Genomic DNA, 12,628 nt, shown 5'->3' on the forward strand with positions numbered 1-12,628 from the left:
TCCAGGCTCTCCCTGGAAACTCTCCTTGGTTCCACAGTGGCACGATGGCCCCTTGCTTCCACAAGGCCCTGCAGGGTCACAGTGGCCTCTGTAGTTCCAGCAGGACCCAGACTGTCACAATGGACCCCTTGCTTCCATTCAGCCCCATAGTGTCACAATGGCCCCTTGGATCTGTGCTGCCATGTCACACACAGTGTCACCATTGTCCCCTTAGTGCCACCAGGCCCCTTGCTTAGTGTCACAATGGCCCCTTGCTTCCCCAGGGCCCTGCAGTGTCACAATCATTAGAGAATCAACGAGGCTGCAAAGGACCTTGGAGAGCACCAAGTCCAACCTGGAATGTAAAATCACCTTATCACCCAGACCGTAGCACCGGGTGCCACATCCAGTCTTTCCTTAAACACCTCCAGGGATGGTGACTCACTTGTTCCTGATCCATAGGATTCCCAGGGTTTGCATGAGGGAAATGGTGGGTAAGTGGGGGGGACAAAGCGTTACTGATCATCAGCTTTAAAGCTCTTGATTTTAATATTTATTCAGACTGCATTAGAAGGTGCTGGGGGTCAATATCAATTGGACATTAGTGATATTGGTCTATAAACAGGAAAAGAAAACTTAACAGGATAAATCAATTCTGTCTTCATTGTTTTCAATATAGTTTCTTCAGTTTGAATACACTTCAGAAATGTGTCTTATTAACCACGAAAGAATTGAAAATCTAGAGTATTCCCTGTGGCTTTTCTTGTTCAGGCGTTGTGAACAAATGTTGATGAGCCTTTTCCCGTGACCTCCTGAACTGAAGAGGTCAAGAAAGAAGAGGCCTCTGCAGTAGGAAAATTCATCATCAAACTCCAAGTGGCTGAGAACCCATCCCCATCAGGGCAGAAATGAACAGAAATGGGCACAGCTTTGTGGCTGCCCCAGCTTTGGCATGGGCGCTGGGCCTGGAGCAGGAGCAGCTCTTGAGGGCAACAAGGCCGGGGCTCTTGTGCTACCCTGGGCAGATGGGATGGCAGCAGGGGCTGCAGAGCTCTCTGCACCTCAGGCAGAGGGGAGCAGGGCAGCCAGGGAGCCTCCTTTGGCCTTGGCCAAGCACCTTCCCCCATGGCTGGGGCTGAGTCCTGTGGCAGCTGCAGCTGCTGCTGTGCCCTTGCCAGGGGCTGAGGCCGTGGGGCAGTGCCCAGAGCAGCCTGGCCTGAGCAGAGCTGTGGAGCCAGAGCTGGCCGGGCTGGGCTGGGGAGAGGCCCTTGGTGCTGCCCAGAGCTCAGGGCAGCTGGCAGAGCTTGCAGGGAGCTGGGCTGGGCTCAGAGAGCCCGGCCCAGAAACCATCAGTGTCCATCTCAGCCTGGCTGAGCGTGCAGGGGCAGGACTCAGGCAAGGCCTTGTGGGGCAGGGCCAGCGCCTGTGCAAGGCATTGCAAACAGGCAAATGGCCAGGAGAGGAGGCTGCTCTGTGCCCTTGGTGGCATGGACAGAGCAGGGAGGGGGCCCAGGACATTTGTCAGCACCAGCCTCCGTGCCCAGCCCTTGGCAGCCGTGGCTGCTGAGCCCAGCTTTGGCCTGGGCTGAGTTTGGCTGTGGCCCAGCTCCATCCTCCTGCAGGGCTCAGGGCCTGTTCCCGGCCATGGCCAGCCCTGGCTGCCTCTCTGCTGGCCCAGAGGCTGACAGACCCCAGGGCAGGGCTGTCTGTGCAGCCCCACAGATGCCAGGGGCTCTGCAGGAGCTGGCAGAGGCTGCCCAGCAGGGAGGCCATGGGGCACAGAGCCCCAAGGCTACTGTGGGCACCATGGCACAGGGGCCGTTCCCAGCCACAATGCTCCTGGCCTGGGCTGGGTCTGCACAGGGGCTGGGCCACCATGGCTGGGCCAGCACAGGGCCACAAAGGGGCCACGCAGCCGCTGCCAGGGCTGACAGCAAGGCCAGGCACACACAAGAAATTGCTGAGCATGGCCTGCGCTGGCCAGGCCTGACTGTGCCAAAGGCAGAGCTCAGCTGCCCTTGGGGGCTGCAGGAACCGTCCAGAGCCCAAAGAGCCTCCATGGCTGTGCTGGAGAACCAAGGCTGCAGCAGGGAAATGCAGGGCTGCTCTGCAGGATGGGGAGGGCATTGAATTCCGGCACACACCTCAGCTCTCTGACGATCCCGGCACGATGCTGGGCCCTGTTTCAGACTGGAGCAAGAGTGACATAAAACTACAACTAAGTTGTCTTTGTCTAAAATCCTTCCTGTATGGAAATCCTTTGTGGATGGTGGACATATCATATGTTTCTGGAATGTCACATGGAGAAGAGGGAAGGATTTTGGTTTTTATTAAATTTTATCGTATTTACATTTTTACATGTGCCATGAAGACAAACTTTGTGTGCCTCTGAGTCCCACCAGTTCCTGACTCCCAAAGGACACAAACTTAATGAGTTGTGGTTCCCACTGCAATGGTGGCACTTGCACCTCCTTCCATAGCCAGAGCAGAGCTCCCTTGTCCCAGAAAGAGCCTGGCAAAGGAGGGATGAAAGAAACAGGACAGGCTGTGGGGATCAGGGGCAGGGCAGAGCCCAGCAGAGGAATGACTTTTGCATTGGATGGAGCTGTGCCTCCCCTTGGCTATTTTGGCTGACAAGAAATGAACATCCCTCTGTGTCTCGGGCAGCTCCTTCTCCAAGGAAAGCAGGTGGGAGTTGAAGCCAAGGAGCTGAAAGCTGCAGGTGCAGCCTGGGCTGGAGGGAGCTCAGATTTGCACAAGGCTGCTCTGAGTGCCAGGGCTTGGATGGGGGAAATGGTGGGGTGGGGGTAGGGACAGAGTCTGATTGATTGTCTACCATGAAGGGTATTGATTTTCAAATGTATTCAAACTGCATGAGGTGATACTTGGCTTGTTCAGGTGTTCTGAATATTAATGAGCCGTGGGACACTGAATTCCTGCACTCAAGAGCTGAAGGCTGAACAAGCCTCCGCAGCAGGAAAATTCAGCAGCAGCCTCCAAGTTGCTGAGGGTGTCAGCAGCCCCCACTGAGGCCATCCCTGCCCAGAGACCGTGGGGGAATGGGCAGACAAGGAGAGCGTCCCTGGGGCTGGGGCAGCACAACTCAGAGGCACCAGCGGCTCCAGCTGGGAAATGGAGTGTGGAATGTGGCTGGGAGCTCAAAAGAACAAAACAGCCTTTACTGGGGATTTTAGAAAAATCAGAGAAACTTTGGCAAAAGGTTTAATATGACATGCAATCAACAGAAAACAATTCTCAAAGCACTGACTTGGCCCATTCACCTTCGCAAAGTCTTAGCTTGATGAATTTTAAGTTACTCAACATTTTCAAAAAGCGTGAATTGAAAAGAGAGAAAGACAGAAAAGATACAGAGAAGCACACACAGCTACCAACTCCTGGATTCCAGCAGCGTTCAGATGGAAATTCCAAGAGGAGGTAGGGTCAAGATGTTTGCTTGCCTTGTGGTCAGCCTTCAATTTCCCTTGGTCTTGCTGGGCCCTTCCCCCAGGTGGGACTTGGGCTCATTTGGACCCTCAGGAGCTGGGCTGGGGCTGCAGAGGTGGCTGTGGAGCATTGCCTGTGCTGTGCCAGGGACTGGCAGACACTGCTGGACTGGGATGGAGGCTCTGGGGGGATTGGGGTTCCAGGGCAGGGCAAGGCTGGGGTTCCAGGGCAGGGGAAGGCTGGACCTGCCCCTTCCTCCCCCCTACACAAATTGTTTCCAGCCAACAATCTCCTCCAGTCTGTCACAACAGGGAAATGCTGGAGTTGAAATCCCCACTCTAGCCATGGGCACCTGGCTGAGAAGGAGAGTTCTTTTCCATGGGAAGGAAAGAGAGCCTCAGTGTTTGGAAAGCAGGTGAGAGCCTCACTAGACCAAGGCCAGCCAGACTTGACCGGAAAGGCAGATTTTGTCTGGGAGCAGTCTTTGGATATAGGGAATTTTGGAGCTGAAAACACAGTCTTGGCCATGGACACCTGGAGAAGCAGGACAGTCCTTTCCCATAGGAAGGAAAGCGCAGAGATTTCCCCAATGTTTTGGGGACAGATGGGAAGTGACCCTTGTGAAACCACTGCAGCCAGATTTGTACTGGCAATATTCCTATGGGAACAATCCCTGGATATAAGGAAATTCGGAGGAGAAATCCCAAATCTGACCATGGGTTCCTGGAGGAGAAGCAGAGTTCTTTTCCATAGGAAGGAAAGCATGGAGTCCCCGTGCTTCAGCAGCAGATGAGAAGAGATCCTCAACATGCCAGGGTCAGCTGGACCAGTTAGGTGGCCCCTGGGAGGCCAAACCAACCAGACCTGTTCTTTGTTCCTTTGGTTTTATGGGGCCCCACCCTGTCACAATGGTGCCTTGGATCTATGAGGCCCCACAGTGCCATAATGGTGACTTGTTTCTATGGGGTCCAGCAGTGTCACAAGGGCTCCTTGATTACAAGAAAACCTGCAGTGTCACAATAGACCCTTGGTTCAATGGAGTCCCACAGTGTCACAATGGTCCCAATGATTCCATCAGGCCTTGCAGTGTCACAATGGTCTCCGTGGTTCCCCAGGTCCCACAATGTCATGTGACTCTTCTTTTCCATGAGCCTTGCAATGTCACAATGGACTTTGGACCTTGGGGATTTGCAGTGTCACAATGGTCTCTTTGGTTCCACAGTGTCACAATGGACCATTGCTGACAGAAGGCCCCTCTGTGTCATCCTGGAGCTTTGGTTCCATGCAGGCCTGAAATGTCACAATGAACTCTTTGTTCAATGGTGTTCCACAATGTCACCATGGCCTCGAGGTTCCGTGAAGCCCTGCAGTGTCACAATGGTCTCCTTTAGTGGCCAAGTGTCACAATGGACCACTGATGACACGAGGCCCTGCAATGTCCCAATGGCCCCTTGGTTCCATGAAACCCCAAAGTGTCACAATGGTCTCCATGGTTCCATGAGGCCCCGTGGTGTAATAATGGACCCTTGGTTTGATGGGGCCTCTCAATGTCACAATGATCCCTACATTCCATGGAGCCACACAGTGTCAGTACAGTCCCCTTGGTTCCATGAGGCCTAGCAATCTCATAGTGGTCTCCATGATTCCATGAGGCCCCACAGTGTCACAATGGCCCCTTGGTCTCACAGGGTCCCACAGTGTCACAATGGTCCCTTGGTCTCACAGGGCCCCACAGTGTCACACTGGTCCCTTGGTTCCATGGGGCCTGTGCTGCTGCATTCCCCCCTCCCTTTCTCACTCCGCCCTGCCAGCTGAGAAATGCTCCTTGGGGCTCGGCCTTGGCCAACAGCCCCTGGGCTCAGCTCCTCTGCAGCTCATCACAAACACTGTCTGCTCCAGGCACTGCTGCTGCCCAACCAGCTCCTGGTTTCTGTAGCAGAAGCCCTGGGAACTGTTTCTGTTCCCTCCATGGCACAACATCCCTGTTCTCACACTGTCAAAGAAAGCTGTTGGTGCCAAGTGGGGTCAGGATGAGCCATTGCTGGGACTGAAGCCCCTCTCTTGGGGCCCTGCACACAGCGCTCCAAAAGGAGCCCTTGGAGCTCTCCTGGGCCAGCGACTCCCTCTGAGTGGGGCCTCTCCCAGCCAGGAACTCTCCTGTTTGCTGCACTCGGGGATCCTGAACAACGACGGAGCCTGGGCCGATCCCCCCACTCCTCCAGGCTCAACTCTTTGCCCTTTGCTGGGGAGATGCCAAAGGATCCACAGGGAGCATTTCCTGCCCTCAGGGGAATTTCTCACAGGTGCCTGGCACTGACTCTTTGTGTCTGTGTACACACAGGAGTGCCTGTGCTGGGGAAATCTGGCAGAAATGCTACTCTCTGAGGGGTTGGAGTGCTTGGGATAGCTGAGTCAGTCAGGCCTGTAGGGAAGGTTAAATCACAAGGCCTAAATTAAGTTAAATGCTGCTGAGAGGTTTTCTTTTGCTAAGCGGTTACCTTTAGTATAAGTTATATGTTAAGTTCAATATTGTTAAGTGTTATTCCTCTGTTAAATTGTGAAGTCATAGGTTTAAGTTAGGTTACATGCTGTTACGCTCTGCTCATTTGCTAAACTGTGAGGTTGAAAGTATCAGTTAAGGTTAATGTATTAGTAAAGTCCTGTTAAGTTTGAGCTCTGTTAAGCTTTCAGGCCATGTTCCTTTTATCCTTGCCGTCAGTGTCCTTGTGTCTCACACACATACAGGGACTGTTCTCGGTCCATTTCTGGTTTGATTGCTTAGGGAGGCCAAAGCTCAGTTTGAACTTAGAAAGGCAACTTCTCTAAGGGGTAATAAAAAATGTTTTTACAAATACATTAATGGTAGAAGGAAAGGTAAGACCAGCCTTTGTTCTTTATTGGACAAAGGAGGGAACTTAGTATCTGAAGATGAGGAAAAGGCAGAAGTGCTTAATGCCTAATTTGCTTCAGTTTTTAGTGGGAAGATGACTTGCCCTCAAGACACCTGCCTGCCTGGGCTGGTTGATGGTGACAGGGAGCAGAATGGTCCCCCATTATCCAAGAGGAGGCAGTCATACAACTACTGAAATGCTTGGATGTTCATAAATCTATGGGACCAGACGGGATCCACCCCAGGGTAATGAGAGAGGTGGCAAATGAGCTTGCAAAGCCACTCTCTATCATTTACCAACAGTCCTGGCTCACTGGTGAGGTTATGGATGACTGGAAGCTGGCCAATGTGATACCCATTCACAAAAAGGGTGCAAAGGAGGATCCTGGTAATTATAGACCAGTCAGCCTGACCTCACTACCTGGCAAAATAATGGAACAGTTTATATTAAGTGCCATCACACAGAATTTACAAGATGGCCAGGGTATCAGACCCAGCCAGCATAGATTTAGGAGGAGTAGGTCATGTTTGACCAACCTGGTCACCTTTTATGACCAGGTAACCCGCCTAGTGGATGCAGGGAAGGCTGTAGATGTTGTTTACTTGGATTTCAGAAAGGCTTTTGACACTGTCTCCCACAACATACTCCTAGACAAGCTGGCAGCCCGTGGCTTGGACAGGAGCACACTTTGCTGCGTTAGGAACGGACTGCATGGCCGGGCCCAGAGAGTGGTGGTAAATGGTGCTGCATCCACGGGTGACCAGTCACCAGTGGTGTCCCTCAGGGGTCTGTGCTGGGGCCAGTTCTGTTTAATATTTTTATTGATGATGTGGATGAGGGTTTAGAGTCTTTCATTAGCAAATTTGCAGATGACACTAACCTGGGAGCCTGTGTTGATCTGTTAGGGGGAGGGAGGGCTTTGCAGAGGGACTTGGAACGGTTGGATGTATGGGCAAAATCTAATGGGATGAAGTTCAATAAGTCCAAGTGCCGAGTCCTGCACTTTGGCCACAATAACACCCTGCAACGTTATAGGCTGGGGACAGTGTGGCTGGACAGTGCTCAGGAGGAAAAGGACCTGAGGGTTCAGGTTGACAGTCGGCTGAACATGAGCCAGCAGAGTGCCGTGGTGGCCAAGAAGGCCAATGGCATCCTGGCCAGTATCAGGAACGGTGTGGCCAGTGGGAGTAGAGAGGTCATTCTTCCCCTGTACTCAGCACTGGTGAGGCCTCACCTTGAGTATTGCATCCAGTTCTGGGCCCCTCAGCTTAGGAGGGATGTTGAGATGCTTGAGCGTGTCCAAAGGAGAGCAACAAGGCTGGTGAGGGGCTTAGAGCACAAGACGTATGAATAACGACTGAGGGAGATGGGGTTGTTCAGCCTGGAGAAAAGGAGACTCAGAGGTGACCTTATCACCCTCTTTTACTTTCTGAAGGGTGGCTGTGGTGAGCTGGGGGTCGGTCTCTTTCTCTGGGCAACAACAGACAGAACAAGAGGACACAGTCTCAAGCTGCGCCAAGAGACATAGAGGCTAGAATTAAGGAGGAAATTTTTCACAGAAAGAGTGGTAATACTGGAATCATTGACCCAGGGAAGTGGTGGAGTCACCATCCCTCGATGTGTTTAAGGGAAGACTGAATGTGGCACTTGGTGCCATGATCTAGTTGGAGTGTTAGAACATGGGTTGGACTCAATGATCTTCAAGGTCTCTTCCAACCTAGAAATTCTGTGATTCTATGATTCATGGAACCAAGAATCCACTGTGACACTTCAGGGCCTGGGGGGACCAAGTGCCATTGTGACAGTGCAGGGCCAAAGATCCAAGGGATTTTGTGACACCAAGGGGTCCTATGGAACCATTGGGACACTCTGGGAAACCGTGCTGACACAAAGTTGGGTGCGAGTTTAATCTGCTGGAGGGTAGGAGGGCTCTGCACAGGGCCCTGGACAGGCTGGATCCAGGGCCCAAATCCAACAAGGTGAGGTTTAACAAGACCAAGTGCCGGGTCCTGCACTTTGGCAACAACAACCCCTGCAGCACTACAGGTTGGGCACAGAGTGGCTGGAGAGCAGCCAGGCAGAAAGAGACCTGCAGGGACTGATGGACAGCAGGCTGGACATGAGGCAGCAGTGTGCCCAGGTGGCCAAGAAGGCCAATGGCTCCTGGCCTGGATCAGGAATGGTGGAGCCAGCAGGAGCAGGGCAGTGATTCTTCCCCTGTGCTCAGCACTGCTTGGGCAGCACCTCGAGTGCTGTGTCAAGTTCTGGGCCCCCCAATTTAGGAAGGACATGGAGGGGCTGGAGCGTGTCCAGAGAAGGGCAACAAGGCTGGGGAGGGGTCTGGAGCACAAGTCCTGTGAGGAGTGGGTGAGGGCCCTGGTAGATGTTCAAGTTCTCCAGCCCTTGCTGGCCCCAGGGGCTGATGGCATTTGTGCTCCCTCAGGTTCATGTCCCCACACCAACAGCATGGCGGTGCTCCCCCTGCTCTGTGCAATGCAAACAGGGGCTGCTGAGCCAGTGCTGCTGTGTCTGTGCCTGCAAGGATGGGGCACCTGTGCGAGCTGGGGGAGAGGCCAGGGCTGCAAAGGGGGGATGTTGTTGACAGCTCCATGAGGACGCTCTGGGACGCTGCCCTGGGCTGTGCAGCGCACTGGGGATGGATCAGCCCCTGCTCTGCTGCTCCTTCCCGTCTGCCCCAGGGCCCTTGCAAAGTCCCAGCCATGCTGTTTGCCCCCAGCCTGCCCACGGCCAGCCTGGGGCTGCTCATGGGGCTTTTCTGTGCTGAGCATTGGCCTGGGTGTGTTCTTGAGAGAGCCTGGGCAAGGAGCCTGGAGCCCCCAGGGCCTGGCCTGAGGTGTCAGCGCTGCCCCAGCAGTGCCCATGGCCTGTCCCTGCTGCAGCCCCGGCACTGCCACCCCCAGGGCTGTGCCCGGCCCCGAGAGCACTCAGGCCCTGCAGCAACACCAGGGCCACCAGGGCAGCGGGGCAGGGCCACGGCAACACCAAGTGCTGCTGCTGCTGGGCACAGCTGCTGTGCCAGCACTGATCTGCCCCCAGCTCTGCACACAGACATTGCTGCTGCAGGTCCAAAATAGGAAACAATAGGGCATCTCTGGTGAAAACTCTGCGGGTAGATCCTTTAGTTCCTGTAAAGCCTACAGGAAAACAGCCGCTCATTGACACAGTCTGTGACTGTAGGGAAGGTGGAGAAAAACAAAATGAGAAATGGCACAAACAATGACATTTCTGTGTAGACAATATGAAAACGGTAAAATAAAAGAAAACACCCACAACTAAACAAACAAGAAGTATGAAAGGTGACTTTTATTACAAGTGATTTCAAGACATTTGCCAGCAGTTTAATGTTTCTGAAAGCATCCAGTCATCAGTCTCCACACTGCAGCCTTGAGCTCCTGGTTCCTCAGGCTGTAGATGAGGGGGTTCAGGGTTGGAGGCACCACCGAGTACAGAACTGACAGGGCCAGATCCAGGGATGGGGAGGAGATGGAGGGGGGCCTGAGGTGAGCAAACATGATAGTGCTAATGAACAGGGTGAGAACAGCCAGGTGAGGGAGGCATGTGGAAAAGGCTTTGTGCCGTCCCTGCTCAGAGGGGATCCTCAGCACAGCCCTGAAGATCTGCACATAAGAGAAAACAATGAACACAAAACAGCCAAATGATGAACAGGCAGTAACAGCAAGAAACCCAAGTTCCCTGAGGTAGGATTTAGAGCAGGAGAGCTTTAGGATCTGTGGGATTTCACAGAAGAACTGGCCCACGACATTGCCATGGCACAGGGGCAGGGAAAATGTACTGGCAGTGTGAATGAGAGCATTGAGAAAGGCACTGGCCCAGGCAGCTACTGCCATGTGGGCACAAGCTCTGCTGCCCAGGAGGGTCCCGTAGTGCAGGGGTTTGCAGATGGACACGTAGCGGTCGTAGCACATGATGGTCAAGAGATAGTACGCAGCTCCAATGAAGAACAGAAAGAAAAAGAGCTGAGCAGCACATCCTGAGTAGGAGATGTCCCTGGTGTCCCAGAGGGAATTGTGCATGGCTTTGGGGACAGTGGTGCAGATGGAGCCCAGGTCGCTGAGGGCCAGGTTGAGCAGGAAGAAGAACATGGGCTTGTGCAGGTGGGGGCTGCAGGCTACGGCGCTGATGATGAGGCCGTTGCCCAGGAGGGCAGCCAGGGAGGTGCCCAGCAAGAGGCAGAAGTGCAGGAGCTGCAGCTGCCGCGTGTCTGCCAATGCCAGCAGGAGGAAGTGCCTGATGGAGCTGCTGTTGGACATTTGCTGTGCCTTGGCATGGGGATCTGTAACAAAAGAAATCATATATATTTATAGCTGTGTTTGGAGAGGATTTTAATTATTCCAGCATAGCTTTGGGGCACTTTCCCCCTTCTGCCTGCCCAGGGCTCTGCTGCCCGGAGCTGTCCCTGCCAGCAGCTGCTTCCCTGTGCCCAGGGCAGGGCTCTGCCAGTGCTGCCAGAGCCCAGCCCAGCCCTGGGGGCTCAGCTCTGCCCTGCAGACCCCTCCCAGCTCTGGCACTGCCCAGGGCCAGCTCTGGCGCTGCAGGTTCGGATGGCAATGTCAGAGAAACCCTGAGGAGTCTGGAAAAGTGACACTGATGATGCCTGTGAGGAGCCCTGTGCAGATTTCTGCCAGCATCTGGTTTATTCTCATCTGAGATAACTTTTTTTTTTTTTAAATGTGAATTGAGAGATTAATATTAATGTGCAACTTCCCATCTAGGTAACCTAGAGTAGCAGAATAAAAAGCATAATTTTCTCTTTCATGCAGCCCCTGCCTTGCTGGGCTCCCTGTTTATTCTATTTGCAAATGTTCTCCAGATTAATGCCATGCTGGGAGCAATCCTGAACAATGCAGCATCCACCCCTCAAAAGGAGAACACTTCCAAGCCTTACCAGCTGTCTCCTCCCACCCAGACCTTGTCCCCCAGTGCTGGGAGCAGCTGCCAGGGCTGGCTGAGAGCTGTCCCTGGCAGGCAGCAGAGTCCCTGCCCCAGCACAGCACCCTGGGCTGCAGGACCTGGGCAGCCCTGGCTGCTCTGCACAAGAGACAATCAGAGAATGTACTCACACGGTCTGTAGGGATTGGGATGTTCCAGCTTTAGGAGATTGCTCCAGGAGCTGCAGCTGCATTGTCCTGTAGCCAGAGGTTCCTGTGCCAAGGGCTGGCAGTGATTCTGCCCCAGGCACTTCTCAGCACCTTCCCAGCCCTGACTGATTGAAGCTCTCTGTGCCTCTGTGCTGTGCCTGGAGTGGCTGCAGGCAGTGCCCCAGCCCTGCTGGGCTGGCAGAAGAGCTGCTCATCAAGAGAAATGTGCTTTTGAAGCTCTTCTTGGTTACCAGGAGCTGCCTCTGTGCCAGGAGCCCAGCCCAGCTCAGCAGCACAGACACAGCACAAGGACTTTAATGAGCCTCTGGGGCTTTGTGCTCAGGCCCTGAACATCAGTCCCTGAGAGGGAGCTGAAGAAACCTCTCCAGAACTCCAAGTCAGAATCCAACTCCAAAGTTTCTTGGACTTTTAATGGGTCCCACTGAGGAGCACATCTGAGAAAGTGTCCCCAGGCCCCAGGCAGAGCAGAGAACTGGAGGCAGTGATGACAGGTGGGGACAAAGAGAAGCCAAGTCTTGGTGCCCTGGGGCACAGCAGGGTCTGTGCCACCAAGGGCTGTGAGGAGACACCTTGTCCTGAGGCCCTGGGGCCTCCTGGCACATCTCCAGCCAGGCTGGGCACTGTCAGCCCCTTGTCCTGCCCTCAGCATCCCCCCCCAGCCCACATCCCAGTGGCCTCAAGGATCTGCTGGAAGGAGTCCCTGGGGAGCCTTGCTCAGCAATGGCCCTGGGGGCTCCTGAATGCTCCCTGTAGGGAGTGCAGGGTTTTGAACGGACTTTGGGTTTGGCTTTTGCCTTGGAGTCTCTGAGAGGTTTGTGTAATGATGGCCTCCAATTATCTGCTTTAATTAGTCCCTGGAGAGGCTTTGTCAGTAACAACACTCATTGGGGCTCATTAGTACTTCAGGGTACTTCAGTTATTTTAAGGTACTTGATGTTTCCCTTTTGATACTGATTCTGTGACAAGTTTGTGCAACCATGGCCCCAATTCTCTGCTTTAACGAGTCCCTGGAGAGCTTTGTGCTGACACTCAGTGGGGCTCATTAATGGCTTTAGATACTGAAAGTTTTTTATGTACTTTATGGATTTAAGATTACTTTTAGGTAATTTTATGGATTTTCTTTCCCACACTGAGTCTCTGAGAGGTTTTTGTGCCATCCTGACCTCCAGTTCT

At 53.6% G+C, this 12,628-nt stretch overlaps 1 protein-coding gene and 1 long non-coding RNA gene across 2 annotated transcripts in view; one reads left to right on the top strand and one right to left on the bottom strand.

The window, feature by feature from the left end:
• Positions 1 to 12,628, top strand: part of LOC141727738 (uncharacterized) — a 667,665-nt gene that overhangs the window by 500,307 nt on the left and 154,730 nt on the right. The window lies entirely within an intron of this gene.
• On the bottom strand, positions 9,674 to 10,606 carry LOC141727835 (olfactory receptor 14J1-like). The gene has a single exon (XM_074534120.1). The coding sequence runs from the start codon at positions 10,604 to 10,606 to the stop codon at positions 9,674 to 9,676; it is 933 nt and encodes a 310-aa protein (XP_074390221.1).

The sequence above is a fragment of the Zonotrichia albicollis genome, unplaced genomic scaffold, assembly GCF_047830755.1.
Source record: "Zonotrichia albicollis isolate bZonAlb1 unplaced genomic scaffold, bZonAlb1.hap1 Scaffold_254, whole genome shotgun sequence".
NCBI lineage: Eukaryota > Metazoa > Chordata > Aves > Passeriformes > Passerellidae > Zonotrichia > Zonotrichia albicollis.

Bases quoted from the DNA above. Each gene is read 5' to 3' on its own strand.
- LOC141727835 (XM_074534120.1), bottom strand. From the start codon at position 10,606: ATGTCCAACAGCAGCTCCATCAGGCACTTCCTCCTGCTGGCATTGGCA.